Source organism: Alligator sinensis, unplaced genomic scaffold (assembly GCF_000455745.1).
Source record: "Alligator sinensis unplaced genomic scaffold, ASM45574v1 scaffold559_1, whole genome shotgun sequence".
Classification (NCBI taxonomy): Eukaryota; Metazoa; Chordata; order Crocodylia; family Alligatoridae; genus Alligator; species Alligator sinensis.
The window spans coordinates 564612-577811 of NW_005842251.1; the positions used below are offsets into that span (position 1 = coordinate 564612).

At 44.1% G+C, this 13200-nt stretch overlaps 1 protein-coding gene across 1 annotated transcript in view; it reads right to left on the reverse strand.

Moving 5' to 3' along the window:
* Nucleotides 1–357: 357 nt before the first annotated feature.
* Nucleotides 358–13200, reverse strand: part of LOC102387945 (VPS10 domain-containing receptor SorCS1) — a 292562-nt gene continuing 279719 nt past the window's right edge. Inside the window, exons 24-27 of the mRNA XM_006027558.2 lie at nucleotides 9387–9486; nucleotides 3527–3632; nucleotides 3236–3396; nucleotides 358–436 (exon numbers count right to left, since the gene is read on the reverse strand). Coding sequence (XP_006027620.1) covers nucleotides 372–436; nucleotides 3236–3396; nucleotides 3527–3632; nucleotides 9387–9486 — 432 coding nt within the window. The 3' untranslated portion in view covers nucleotides 358–371. The remainder of the gene's footprint in view (nucleotides 437–3235; nucleotides 3397–3526; nucleotides 3633–9386; nucleotides 9487–13200) is intronic.

The window sequence follows — 13200 nt, forward strand, 5'->3', positions numbered from 1 at the left end:
AAAGAGTAATTGAATCTAAAGCCAAGAACCCTTAACCCCCCCCCGACCCCTAAAAAGACCCCATGCATATTCTTGGCATATATCTTCATGAATCTTCTACAAATAAGAGACATCAGAAAAACAAAGAAGTTTGGAGGGGAGAAGGGAACGGGGTACAAGAAGGGAATTGTGATTTAATTTCTTCCCCCGTTAAAATAGAGCACCTGTACAATGCAGTTCCAAATATGGTCTCAGTATAATGTCCACATGCACAGGATTAAAGCTAAAAACCCTTTGTCTGAAGAATTAAAAAGTCCAAATGCGGTGAGTTTTCCTTTTTTTTATATATATATATATATGTATATATATATATTTATACTGGCGTCCTCAATTCAAACATTTACATAGGTAGGGATTTCTTTTGTGCTTTGAGTCTCAGCAGCTATGGAAATACTTCCTGTGGCAAAACAAAACAAAAGCAAGAGTTAAACAACACAGCGTTACTCACAAATGAAATGTTTGAAGGTATCACAATTGTTTGCTTTATTTTATTTTTTTGCATTCAATTCGTTCCAGATTGACACGTTCTTCTCCAAAACTTTCTCTTGCCACTTAGAAGGCTGTCTTTTTCTTTTCCGAACGAAAAGGATTCACCCACGTCAAAGACAAGAGAGGCAGAGCAGGGAAGGCAGGGGTGGGAAGGAAGCCGTGCCCTTATGAGCAAGTCCTGACTCATTTAGTGGCATTTGAACTGAAAAGGTATTGGAGACATGACAACCCGCTGTAAGATCTGCCTCTGCAAAAGTCGGGACCTGCTGCTCAAATGCAGCATGGAGACGCTCGGCTTTGTGCAACCAGAGGTAAGGAAGAGAAGAGAATGAACCCAGTGATGTTCACGTGGAGTCTTGCAGGGCAGAAAGATTGGATGATACTCTTCGTTTGTGAAAGCAAGTGTATATTTGAAAATAAAACACAAGCAAGAGAAAGACCCAATTACCTACGTTGCCTTCTTTTCCCCACAAGAAAGACAACTCATCAGAAAAAACGCCTAATCCTGGAGAGGTTTACTGTCCATGTCTAGTATAAGCCTCTGGGCTTTGCATACCCCAACATCCACCTCTAGATCATTGCACTTTCTCAAATATTTGGTTTCCTTACTCACCCCCTTGAAAATGCTTCCATTTTTTGGCACTGGGTAATTAAAGGGTTGCTTCTTCCCCACCGTGACCTGCTCCTCCCTCATGTGCATGCACTCTGCAACCCTAGTGACTTCAAGGAGGGTCTGCAATGCCTGTATCAGGACAATGCATGAGACATATGGTGCAGGGATAATGCAGCAGATCGAGCTGGGGAAGAACCGTTGCAAAATTTGGACGTCTATGTCAAAACAAGAGCTTCTGTAGCCAAACTGAATAAAGTTGGGCTGCGTCCCCCAGAGCAGCTGAGGTAGGCTCAGATGACCCACAGAAAGGTGGTATATTTAGTTGGCTTTCTGCTGTTAGGGCCTTCCAGGGATGAAAATGGCCTCCAGCCTAAGTTTAGCTGCCTCAGGGCAGTTCTGTCTTCTTCTGGCAGGTGACAGCTTTGAAACTGCTTTCTTGGCCAAAATCTTAGCACGCTGCACTTTGAACTTGTCCCCTCCTTCCTTTAGTTTACCTCCTCCCTTACTCTCTCTAGGGTAGCCCATGCCAATGCTCCTCCATAATGAAGGATTCTCCTCCTAGGAACTCCTTAGCGGGTGCCTTAAAACAGCTTTATGCCCGCTTTAGGCCAGCAGAGCAGGGCAAGGCAAGCAACTTGGTTTCTTTTTGTTTAAAAGGGCGATTTATCTGTGCTCCTGCCAATGCAACAAAAAAATGTTATATTGCTCTAAAATTAGTCCCCATCCTTACTCCTATGGGTCAGTCCTTACTTGTGCAAACCTCTTGGACGTCCTTGGTGGGACACCCGTCACGTGGCTGAACGCTACTCGAATGGGTGCAGGGCTGACACTTGAGACGCCTCATCTAAATGGCCATGCACAGAAGGTACATGGCAGCCTCCTTTGGTGGAAATCACCAGCCTCACAAATAAAGGGAAACACTGAATTTAACTTCCCCCTGCACCCATACAGGCTCCCCAGTTTAGCAAAATACTTCAACGTGCACTTGAATCTTTTTGATCCTCTCTTTGTGCCATGAAACAACTGCAGGGACTTCCTCAGCCTGATGAAGGGTTTTTAAACCCGAAAGCTTGCTAAAAAATGTGTTCCAACTATTTAAGTTGGTTTCATAAAAGGTATCAGATTCACCCAAAGAACCTTGTCTGCCTGTGAAACAAAGGTGGCATTTTCCATCGTTTCTGCTTTCTAGCCTCGCTCTTCTATCCCAGTTACCCCAGTGTTACTGAAGTGAGGTTAATGGGGACTGCACCAGAGTAAATGAGAGTGATTTGTATCATTGGCAATCTCTTTATTATGGTGCTAACTAAACCCTGGCGCTGCATTTCCAGTCTCACCAGTCTGCAACCACTGCTGGTTCTTCCTCTGACAGAAGTCAGCTTGATGGCTAACCATGCAGTCTAACACAGAGGTCCATATTTCTCACTGGTCCCCGGGGGTTAGCTATCGTGTTTTCATGCGTTGCCCTGCCATTTGAAGCAGCTTGATGCCCCAATACATGTCCCCCTTTTCTGCCATTCGCAACCTTGTCCTCCAGTATCTACCACCCCTGTTCCTTATCTTGTACCTTTTGGATGGGAGACAAGGCTCTTGTTGCAAGGTGTTTGTGAAACTACTCAGTGAACCCTCATATGGCTCTTCACAATACCGCACGCAGAGGAGTCGTATAAGGCAAGATCCCCAAAGCCTGAGCTTTCAGGTTTTACTTACCAAGTCTCCCTCCTGTCCCCACAGACCAGAAATAGGAGCTGGGCCCTCTTGCCTTAAGTGCTCTGATCTAGTCCTTAACCCCACAATTACCCAGAAACTAGATAACGTCCTCCCTGGCAGCACAAGTGAATGACGACGAGATTACAGAGCCCTCAAAAGGAGAGAGCTCTGCATGGAAAAGCTACACAGAGGGGTGGGATGGGGAGGGAGAGGACTCAGGCACTTAATTTCTCTTTCATCCTGAGTAGGTGGGGGAGGAGAAGCAGTTAGCTCGGTGTCTTTCAGAGGAGTTAAAAAAGCAGCAGAAAAGGGAGTGCTCTTGGAGAGGAAGGGAAAGGTTTCGCCAATTAGAAGCTGACCAGCTGTTGGCCGCTGGAGGTTATTTACCTATGGCCTGGGTATCCAGCTTCTCAGCTACTAGTTGCTCTGGGCTCATCAGTCCATTTTGAGGGACATTAGGCATGCTTTCCCTTGGACTGACTGGACTGACCATCTCTTGATCTTTCTCATTCTGCATCTGTGCATAAACATTAATGCCCGGGATCTTCCTAAAACATTAACAGAAACTGTCATTGCCGTGAGCGCTACAGACCGCGGTGCAATTACGCTTCTTCGACCAGAGTCCAAGATGACAATGGGGAGAAGGTGAGGGGAAGGGGAGGGAGGGGTAGGCCGTACCTTTTGAACTTGTAAATGACAAACACGGCTAGGCCCACAAACACCACGGAGAGCAGCATCAGCATGGCCGAACCACTGTGACTGGGAGTGAGGTCCACCAGAGGAGCTATGAGAGAGGAGGAGAACTTTAGAGCATCCACCCTCATGACCACTCGTCCGCAACGGTGCCGTGACCATCCTTTCATGGTCTAAAACCTGGGGATGCACATCCCCAGGCTGTCCAAGGGGTGGGAAACCTCTATTCAGGAGGCAGGCAACCTGCAGTGCTCATTGCACCTCTACACGTGCAGAGGGGCTGCTCTGATGCATCATAATTACAATGTGACAGAGCAGACTCGATTAATCGTGGTAATTGCCGTTCTCCAGCAGACTCCAGCGTCATGTGTATCGGCTTCCCCACACTGAAATATGATGGCAGGGGTGCTTTAACTAAAGCTCATTCGATGAGAGCCCTCGCCACCGTTTTTTAGCATGGGGACGCTGATACATGTGATGTTTCAGGTGCTTTAATTAGAGCAGTTCTTGGAGCCGCTGCAATTAAAGCACCCCCTTTCCACCTCCCAGAGCACGTCTATAAATGCCCATAACTATTCCTACAGTCTCCTTTAAGCTTCTGTTCAACTTTCAGATAGAGGGCAACTTTATTAATTCATTTAAAGTTTTACTGGATGTCTGGGTACCTAGTTAGAGAGATTTTAACTGCTTTCTGTCAAAGCCAGAGTGACTGAAGCCAAATGTGTGTTAATGTGATGTTATAGGCTCAGGTGCGTTGCTCAGTTGTGTCCCTTACTCTCATGAAGCCTCCCTCTCCCCCTTTGACACTGCCTTCATATCTTCACAGTGTTTCTTTTAATACCCTTTGCTTTGAAAATCCTGACATGGGGAGTATGGGACATTTCCCCCTTTTCTGCCATTCGCAACCTCGTTCTCCAGTATCGACCACCCCTGTTCCTTATCTTGTGCTTTTTGGATGGGAGAGAAGGCTGTCATTGCAAGATGTTTGTAAAACTTCTGCGCAATCCCCCGTGAACCCTCGTATGGCTCTTCACAATACCACATGCAGGGGAGCCATATAAGGCAACATGATATATCCTGACAGTGACACAATGGCACCCCCCCAAAAAAAAGGTAAGTTAAGTACAAATAGGGACACAGACACCATACCCAGGTGCACACACCACAGACACATGAGGGTTACAGAGAGGTGCACTCACAGAGCAGACATGACCATTTCTGCAAACACACTGTTGTATATACTCTGGTACAAAACAGATCATGGTCACAGGAGCACAGGATATAGAGTAGTAGTATGCACAAAACACACACATGTACACACATGCTTGAGGGGCTTGCTTCTGCACAGAAAATTTGCACGCTGAGAGCCAACACATACACACACACACACACTGCAGAGCATTTGTTATTCACACACATGTGCACAAAACACATGTATGAGCGGACACACGCATGCACACACACTTATCTGCATGTCTTCCCAGACACAACTCACACACAGGCGCAGAGCAATCATATGCAGCTAGGCAGATGTGGAGCAATCTGAGTTTGGAGTGCCAGCCAAATAAGAATACATGGAAACCTTCACAGTGATGTTCCAGTTTTACCGAAGTTCCTCTCCCGCAGGATTAGCATCATTATTAGATAATACTTGAAGGCCGCACATTTCTGTATTCATGCCTTTGTGCCTCTCTGTGATGACAAAGTATCTTACTGACTACTTCAGGCTCAGCATTACTCAGTGTTCTGGTTATAATGCTGTGGTTGGAGTCTGGTAATAAACAGCTCTTTAACGGCCCAGTACAGAATATTGGCGTATTTTACTTTCCCTTATGCTAGTGGGTTCTTGTTGGTTTGTTTGCTTTGCAGAGAAGCGGCAATGAATGTGATGGATGGGCTGCAATCTGTTGTCCAGAATTACCATAAATTAATCCTTCCCCAGTTAAGGCCTAAACAAGAGAGACAGAGCTGCAAAAGTGCTGAGTCCTCTACCTGTCATTCTTCATGTGCATGAGAGCACGCACTCTGTAGCAATGAATGGGCAAATGTACTTCAATATGCAGAGTTAGTTTGGATAACACCACGTTTTGCTTCCAGCACCAGCAAAAGCAATCCAAGTTGTGTGCATGTATACACACACAAACATACACACACACACACGCACACATGCCCTCCCCCGTCACAGCTGACTTTCAGATGGCTTAATGTACTGCAAATAACTATCTATTGTACTGCAGAGGGCAGGGTAGGTATTGTACTGCTGAGGTAGGTTTGCAGAGCAATGCTTTTTCCTTGCAGCTGCAAGTATTCAGACCTCACTGAAGTCATAAGTGGGAATGACTGGAGATTTGGGATCAGGAAGGAATTTTACCCCGTGGTCAGACTGGTATGGCTTATTGGAGGTTTTGCCTTCCTCTGTAGCAGGGGACATGGTCCTCTTCCTTGGAGCTTTTGAGTACATGCTAATAACCTTTGCAGCAGCAAAACACTGATGGCTTCCCTCCCTCCGTTGCTTAATAAGTTAAGCTACATTTAGTGTCTTGGGCCAATATGCCTTGTAGTTTGGTGACAGCATTGATTGTGTAGTTTTAGGACTAAGTTAGACAAGGACTTGTATGGGATAGATGGATGGGGATGATCCTACCTCAAGCCAGGGGTTGGACCTCCAGGGGTCCCTTCCAGCCCCATTTTTCTCCATTTTCATTCTTTTGTTGGGAAGATTCCAGTGTTCTAGATATTCATCCAGGAAAGAAAAGCTGACCAAAATTACTTGTGTTTTCGTCCCACAGGCTAAATACAGACAGTCAAAAGCCTGAGGCTGAATCGATTCAATCTTTGCAGGTTAGCCTAAGCTGTGCAGATGGAACCGATAAGCAAGTGAACAGACATTCACTTTTGATTCTGGAAATGCAGCCACATGCCTGCAGTGACCTAAGCCAGAAGCTGGGGGGAGCTAGAGCACATCTCCCTGCTTGGCTGGAGTAAACAGCTTCGGCCCAGCCTAGCCCACCACTGTAAGATGCGAGGTTCATAGGAAAGCTGCAAAGCATCCTGGGATGCCGGGGGACTGTGAGTTAACTTGAATCTAGAGGGGATCTGGGGCAGAATTTCAATATACTGATTTAACCTAAATCCATGAAGTCTTATCCACCCAGGCTTATCTTAAACCAGTTTTCGCCATTTTGAAAGTAGTTCATGTGCACTGAACTTCTGTTGTGTTACAGATTTGAAACTGGTTTCCAATCACTTATATTGATTTATGTGTAATTTCTGTTTCTAGACTCCGGGTGCATCTACATGTCACCCTACAGTGACGTAGCAATCACGTGTGTCTACACGTGATTGCCACTACATCGCTGTAGCAGCCATCTCCCACAGTTTCGTGTGCCGCTACGGGGGCATTGCTGGGAAATGTACCTGTGCGCAGCACACACGTATGGCACGGCACCATAGCAATATCACTACATGGTAACGTGTAGGCACGCCCACTGTTTTCAATATGGATGGGAAGTGTCAGTTCCTGGATTATGGAAAACATCTACATTTTTAACAACCTGAAAGAGTTTCTTTGCTAGAATCTGGGAAACATTCAGTGCGCGTTGCAAACCTTAGATTCTCCTTGTATTTAAGGAAGTTTGGAAATAGGTCTTGTTTCTGATTGATGTCTAATATATACTCTGGGGAACAACAGCCCCTCTGTGGCCCAGAGATGAATATCTAATGTTCCTTTGTTAGCTCTGTTTTCTATGCTTCTCCCATATAATTTATCATTGGAAAACATGTCAAAAATTTTCAGGACCAGTGAAAGAAATGAGTCCCTAATAACTAAAAGCTAATGCCTTAAAGTTTAGAACCTGACCTTCCTTTAAATTTACTCTCACACATTCCCTGCAATCCTTTCTACTTGATACTTACACATACAACATTATCATTGGTTTCACTATACACTGGATGTGAACAGGGGCAGAATAAAGCCAAGACAAAGACATGTTGGGATGCCTTCCTTTTGCAAAGATTGGCCTGGAGGCTAAACCTGAGGTGCCTTTAAAAGTAGCCTTTTAACATTGTGAAAATCAGGGTCCTTTGGTAACGTAATGTTTAAACACTCAGGTTATTAATATTTGTTCCTACTAATAGCCAGTCTTAAGACCCAAACTATGCAGTGCCCTGAAGCATCCATGGAGCCTGCTTTTTTTTTCCTTTTTTTTTTTTTAACAGAGATCAAATTACATGTAATGCCTAGGAATTTTGGAGGGGAAAAATAACATATTAATTTCTCATTTAGAGATGAAGAATTTATGGAGTGTTTCCATTCAGAAGCGGTGGGTTTCTCAAAGCAGACAGAGGATGATCTGTTCTTTAGTTAATGGAGATACAAGGTCATATTCAAGGGGAAGTGATGAGCAACTGTTGCTTTGGAGACACAAAAAGTTGTAAACATAAAGTTCCTATTGATATTTAAACCTGGGATGAACTTTGCACTTTCCCTAGAACCCTTTGTCCTTCCTCTTCATGGGCACTTTAGCACTGCTCACTTGTCCTGCAGAGAGCTCTCCATAATGGACTTGCAAAACCATTTGCTGGAGTTGCTGCTTGCCTAGATGCCAATGAACTGGGCAAGTTGAATAGCCCAGAAGAGAAACCTGCTGTTGACAGATCAGCAATCAAATTGCATTCTCATTCTGGAGTCGACGGCTCCCTTTTCCCAGAAACGTTAGATAGGACCTAATAAAGAGATTTCAAGGTTAACCTCTCTGCCCAAATACCTGGTGGTGGTGAATTGACATTAGTTCAGCTAAGGTTCCTGACTGTGCAGTGGAATAATTGAAAGCCCAACTGCATGGGCAGGGTCCATTTAAGCCTTGATAGAATATTAAATGTCCTGTGAGTGGTGCTGAGCCTTTCCTATTTTCCACTGATTTCAGAGGACTAGTATGTGCCTAATATAGTGCTCTGCCCTGGTTATATGATAACTTTTGCAACACCTAACTCATGTTGAATGTACCATGTCCATCCATGTAAAATGCAATACTCAGTCAATGAATATTCCAGGAACATCCAAGGCGATTGTACTGGCCAAGGGGCTAGCTATGCCCGGCACATCCACATAAAATGTATCTGCTCAACTGATGGATGTGCCAGCTACATGCAGGTAGCACTCCCCTCATATACTGCTGATTAGACTGCAAGTCCATATCAATAGCAGACATTAGCACTACATGTGCAATGGAGGACCTGCTTCAAATATAAATAATGCAGTTGCAATGCCATATTTTATCCCATGCAGCAAGCACCTTTCCCCCTAAATTTCACTGTTGGGGTGGGCATTATAATCAAGGAAATAGGGCAGCAGTTTCTGCTGCTTAAGCCTCTACCAGAGGGAAGTGAAGTAGAGCTGCACATGGTACATGCAGGGCTCCCTCGAGCTGGCTATGAATACCGTCTCTTTCCTCCTTGGGAGAGACACTCATGAAAAGATAGATAGATAGATAGATATCTTTTCATGAGTGTCATTTAGCCTTTTGGAAAGGCTGAATGAAAAAATATATATATATATATATATTTTTTTTTTTTTTCATTTAGCCTTTCCAAAAGAAGGTGCATATTTTATTTAGGGGCATGTTGTATGTCAGAAAATATGGCAATGTAAGCAAATTCTATGGTGCGTGCATATAAATTGGGTGGTATCTACAGAAACAGCTGAGCTGTTATTGCTTATTGCAGTTCTAGGGTACTGGAAGTGTGATTGATAGCCGGCTGATCCCACTGATTCCTCCTATCAGGAAGTCTACAACTGATTATACTACCAAACAATGGACAGGGTTTTGAAGGGGTGAATACTGACCTGCTGTTAAGTGTGCAGCATGGACAAGGATTCGAACTCCTGGCTTCAACTCAAACTGGACGAAGTTTTGGTTCAGTTTGTGGATCAATATTTCCGAAATCTGGAAAAAAGGAGACCAACCCCCCCACAAAAACAGGTTTGTAATTTTTTTTTTAAACCCAATTACTTTAAATTAATGATTGCTATGTGGAAAACAAGGCCATCTGCAAGGCAAAGGTTTTACATAGGGAAAGCATGTTCCCAGCACTAGATAACAAGAAACTTGTTGTATCACCTTGTAAAGAAACACAATACAGCAGATACGAACAGCTGGTGGGGCTGTACAGATGTTTGGGTCCGAGTAGAAGTTATTAATAATGACAGGTTACATGAACAACTGTACTCATACAGGCAGGCCTGCTGATGTAAAGGGACTATTTCCACGTGAAATATTAGTCATGTGCCTAATTGTTTTGCTGGGTCAAGCTAAGAACAAGAAACTCAAGTACAACTTAAAGCTGCAATGGCTAAAACTCACTGGGTCATACTCACTATGTGGTGGGAAGTCAGATGAGATGATTACAATGGTCCCACATAACCTTAAAGATGTCCAAGTCACACTGAAGTTATTCTACTGAAGGCAATAATGATCTACCAGAAATAAACTGGGCTCCACGTTTTTCAGGCAATGCAGCAGACCTGGTATTTAAACAGTACTTTCCCACCCTTGTACCCATGCAGAATCTATTCATATCAAGGGTATCAAACTTCAGGGTCAAACTTGATGTAAAGGTTGCTTTCCTGAATCTTCCATCTTGTAGACTCTTCACGTGACCTACCTTAAAGAGCCTACAACATAGAAAAACAGAGTAGAGAGAATGAAGCTATATGAAAAAATTACGTATCGTACTCAGTCGCGTGTTCTCCTAGGACGCTTGCTTGCATCACTTCCTCCAGATGTCTCATCTATCGCATCTCTTTCTCAGAGTAGTGAGCAATTTTCCACTTTATTAGCATATACAAAATTAGGGGGGTGCATGTGTGGGAGAAGCAGCTGGAAAACTCTAAAATAACTTCAAGAACGAATGCTGAGAATGTTGTGTTTTCACCGCCAAGTTCAAGAATGGGTAGATACTTGTGCTCACCACTTAATTTAATTTGGCTTAAATACATCTTTATTCCTTTTTAGGATTAATGAAGAACCATCAGGGAAAAGTGCTTTTCCATAATTGTCATACCATTTTTTTCATGTTCTTCATTTTCATTGAGTTGGGTTATTTCAGTAATGCCACCCAGAAGCGATTAGATGTTCTGTGGTGCCTGTTCATCACAACAAAAGATTTATCTCGGGTTTTTAAATTCTTAATGATTCTTTCAATACTCTTGGCTCCTGCATTGCATTTTGGCAACTGCTTACTTGAACTGGTGCCCTTGGTCCAATATCAATTTGGCAACAGCTGACAATGAGCCTTTTATTTATATGTTTAATACATCTTTTTAATCCTTGTAATTCTTTTTGGTGGTACAAGAACGTGCTGAAAATGTATTTCTCCCAGTAGTCAGAATAAATACCATTAGCTTATAAAGATCCAGCTGCATGTGGTTGACTGGCTGAAGGCAAATCAACATGGTAGAGAGGGCAAGACTATCTATATGCAAAGAAAACATGGAGTGCAAGTTACTGTGGTCTTTAAGTACTCCAGCAGGTTAATACACAGGACTAACAACTCTTAGGTTACCTAATCTTCCACGAACAAGTGGCAGATGGCGATGGGAGTTCTTTACAACTATGTTCACTAACAGCAAAAGACTGTTTCTAGATAACACATTTGAGTGGGAACAATTTTCATAGCTCTAGAAAGATGTTCTTTGTCATCTGAGCTGCAGCCAAGACCAAGCAATGTTCAACCACAACGTAGTTTTCATACAAGCTGCAACAAATAGTGAAGTAGACCCATTAGGCCATCCATGCTACGAAGCCTTGCACTGGAGATTACCACCCAGGGGCACTGAATAGCCAGGGAGGTTGAAGGTTGCCAGGCAGGTTGTGGAGGGAGAAATATTGCAAATCTCAGTCCTGGTGAACAGTGGAGTTGGGCTGCAACTACTCTGACTATGCAACAGTGCCTCAAGGAGGAGAGAACATCATTGCTGACTTAGCAGTCAACAATGATTTGGTCAGTGATTGTGCACAGGATGGATGAGTTGCAGAAGCTGGCACAGGTCAACTTACAGAGCCCAGTGTCTGCCTGGCACAAGCACAGTTCAAAAGCATGAATATCTCACCTGTCCTGAGCAGGGATGCATGGTAGGTGGATTGAATAACACTGAACTCCAGTATAAAAGATACAGCCTTTGTCCAGAAGAGCCGGGATATTACAGTTCCAGGTCTGTAGCTAAACTCTTGCTGAAGGCAAGCAACATGAAAGACAAAGACCCAAAGCATGACCTTTGCCCTTGGATGGCTGACAACCACAGTGACAACGTCTCCTCCAAATGTAACTCAGACATCGCCTGACCCCCCCACAAAAAAGAGTTCATAGGATCGGAGGCATTCTCAGCTTTGAAACTTCAGCCATTATTGCCTGCCCTTGATTTCACTATTCCCTGGTTCTCCTGTGCTACAAGATCAAATGCCTCCTTCACTAGAGAGTTGTCTGTGGCAGCCTTCTGATACTGCACACCACTGCACACCTTTCAGACATGCATGCAAGAAAGGGAACGGCAAGGGGTGGCATCTTTCTCAAAGCCACCCTCCTGGTTTTTTGAAGCAAGCCTGGCTCTATTGTTTTGTTTCTCCACCTTACAAATCCCCTGCACACAGAGAAGCAGCATCACAGCACTATATTATCCCTTGCGTCTGCCTTCCTGCTTTGACCACATGACTTATAGGACTCTGGCATGAAGAACATCAGATGAGATGACAGGGCCCTGATCTCTGCTGGAAAATGCTTTGAGATCTGTTGATGAACACTGCTATGTGAGCACTAATATTAATGATTATAGCTACCAAGCCCTTTATGCTCTATCTGCAGATTAAGGAAAGTGATTCTTCTCCTCTATATGGCACTAGTGAGGCCACATCTGGAATCCTGTGTCCAGTTTTGGACCCCAGCACCGGAAAGGATGCGGACAAGTTGGAGAGAGTCCAATGGAGGTCAACCAAAATGGTTTGGGGACTGGGGAATGTGATTTAGGAGATGAAGCTGAGGGAGTGGAGCTTATTTAATCTGGGGAAGAGAAGACTGAGAGGGGATTTAATGGCAGCCTACAACTACGTAAAGAGCGTAGCAGCCTTCAACTACCTGAAGGGTGGTTCCAAAGAGGATGGAGCTGGACTGTTCTGAGCGGTGGCAGATGGCAGAACAAGGAGGAACAATCTCAAATTGCAGCAAGGGAAGTTGAGGTTAGATATCAGAAAAAAAACTTTCTCACTAGGAGAGTAGTAAAGCACTGGAACAGGTTATCCAGAGAGGTGGTGGACTCTCCATTCTTGGAGGTTTTTAAGACAAAGCCTTGGCTGAGATGATGTAGCTGGGGGTGGTCCTGCTTTGAGCAGGGGATTGGACTAGATGGCCTCCTGAGGTCCCTTCCAACTGTAATTTCCTATGATAAATAATAACATAATAGCATCATCCAAAGTTCCCACTTAGGTTCAGGACCCTGAGACACTGTGTGAACCATCTGTGAAGTCTATGTAGACAAAGAACAGACATGGGGCTGTAGCACTAAAGCAAACAAGGGGGTAACTGGTGCAATTTTTGTTACTTTTTTTGGTTAATTGAGACAGAGATAGGGTGAAAGGGAGGCTGGAATGGGGCAGCTGCTTTAAGTA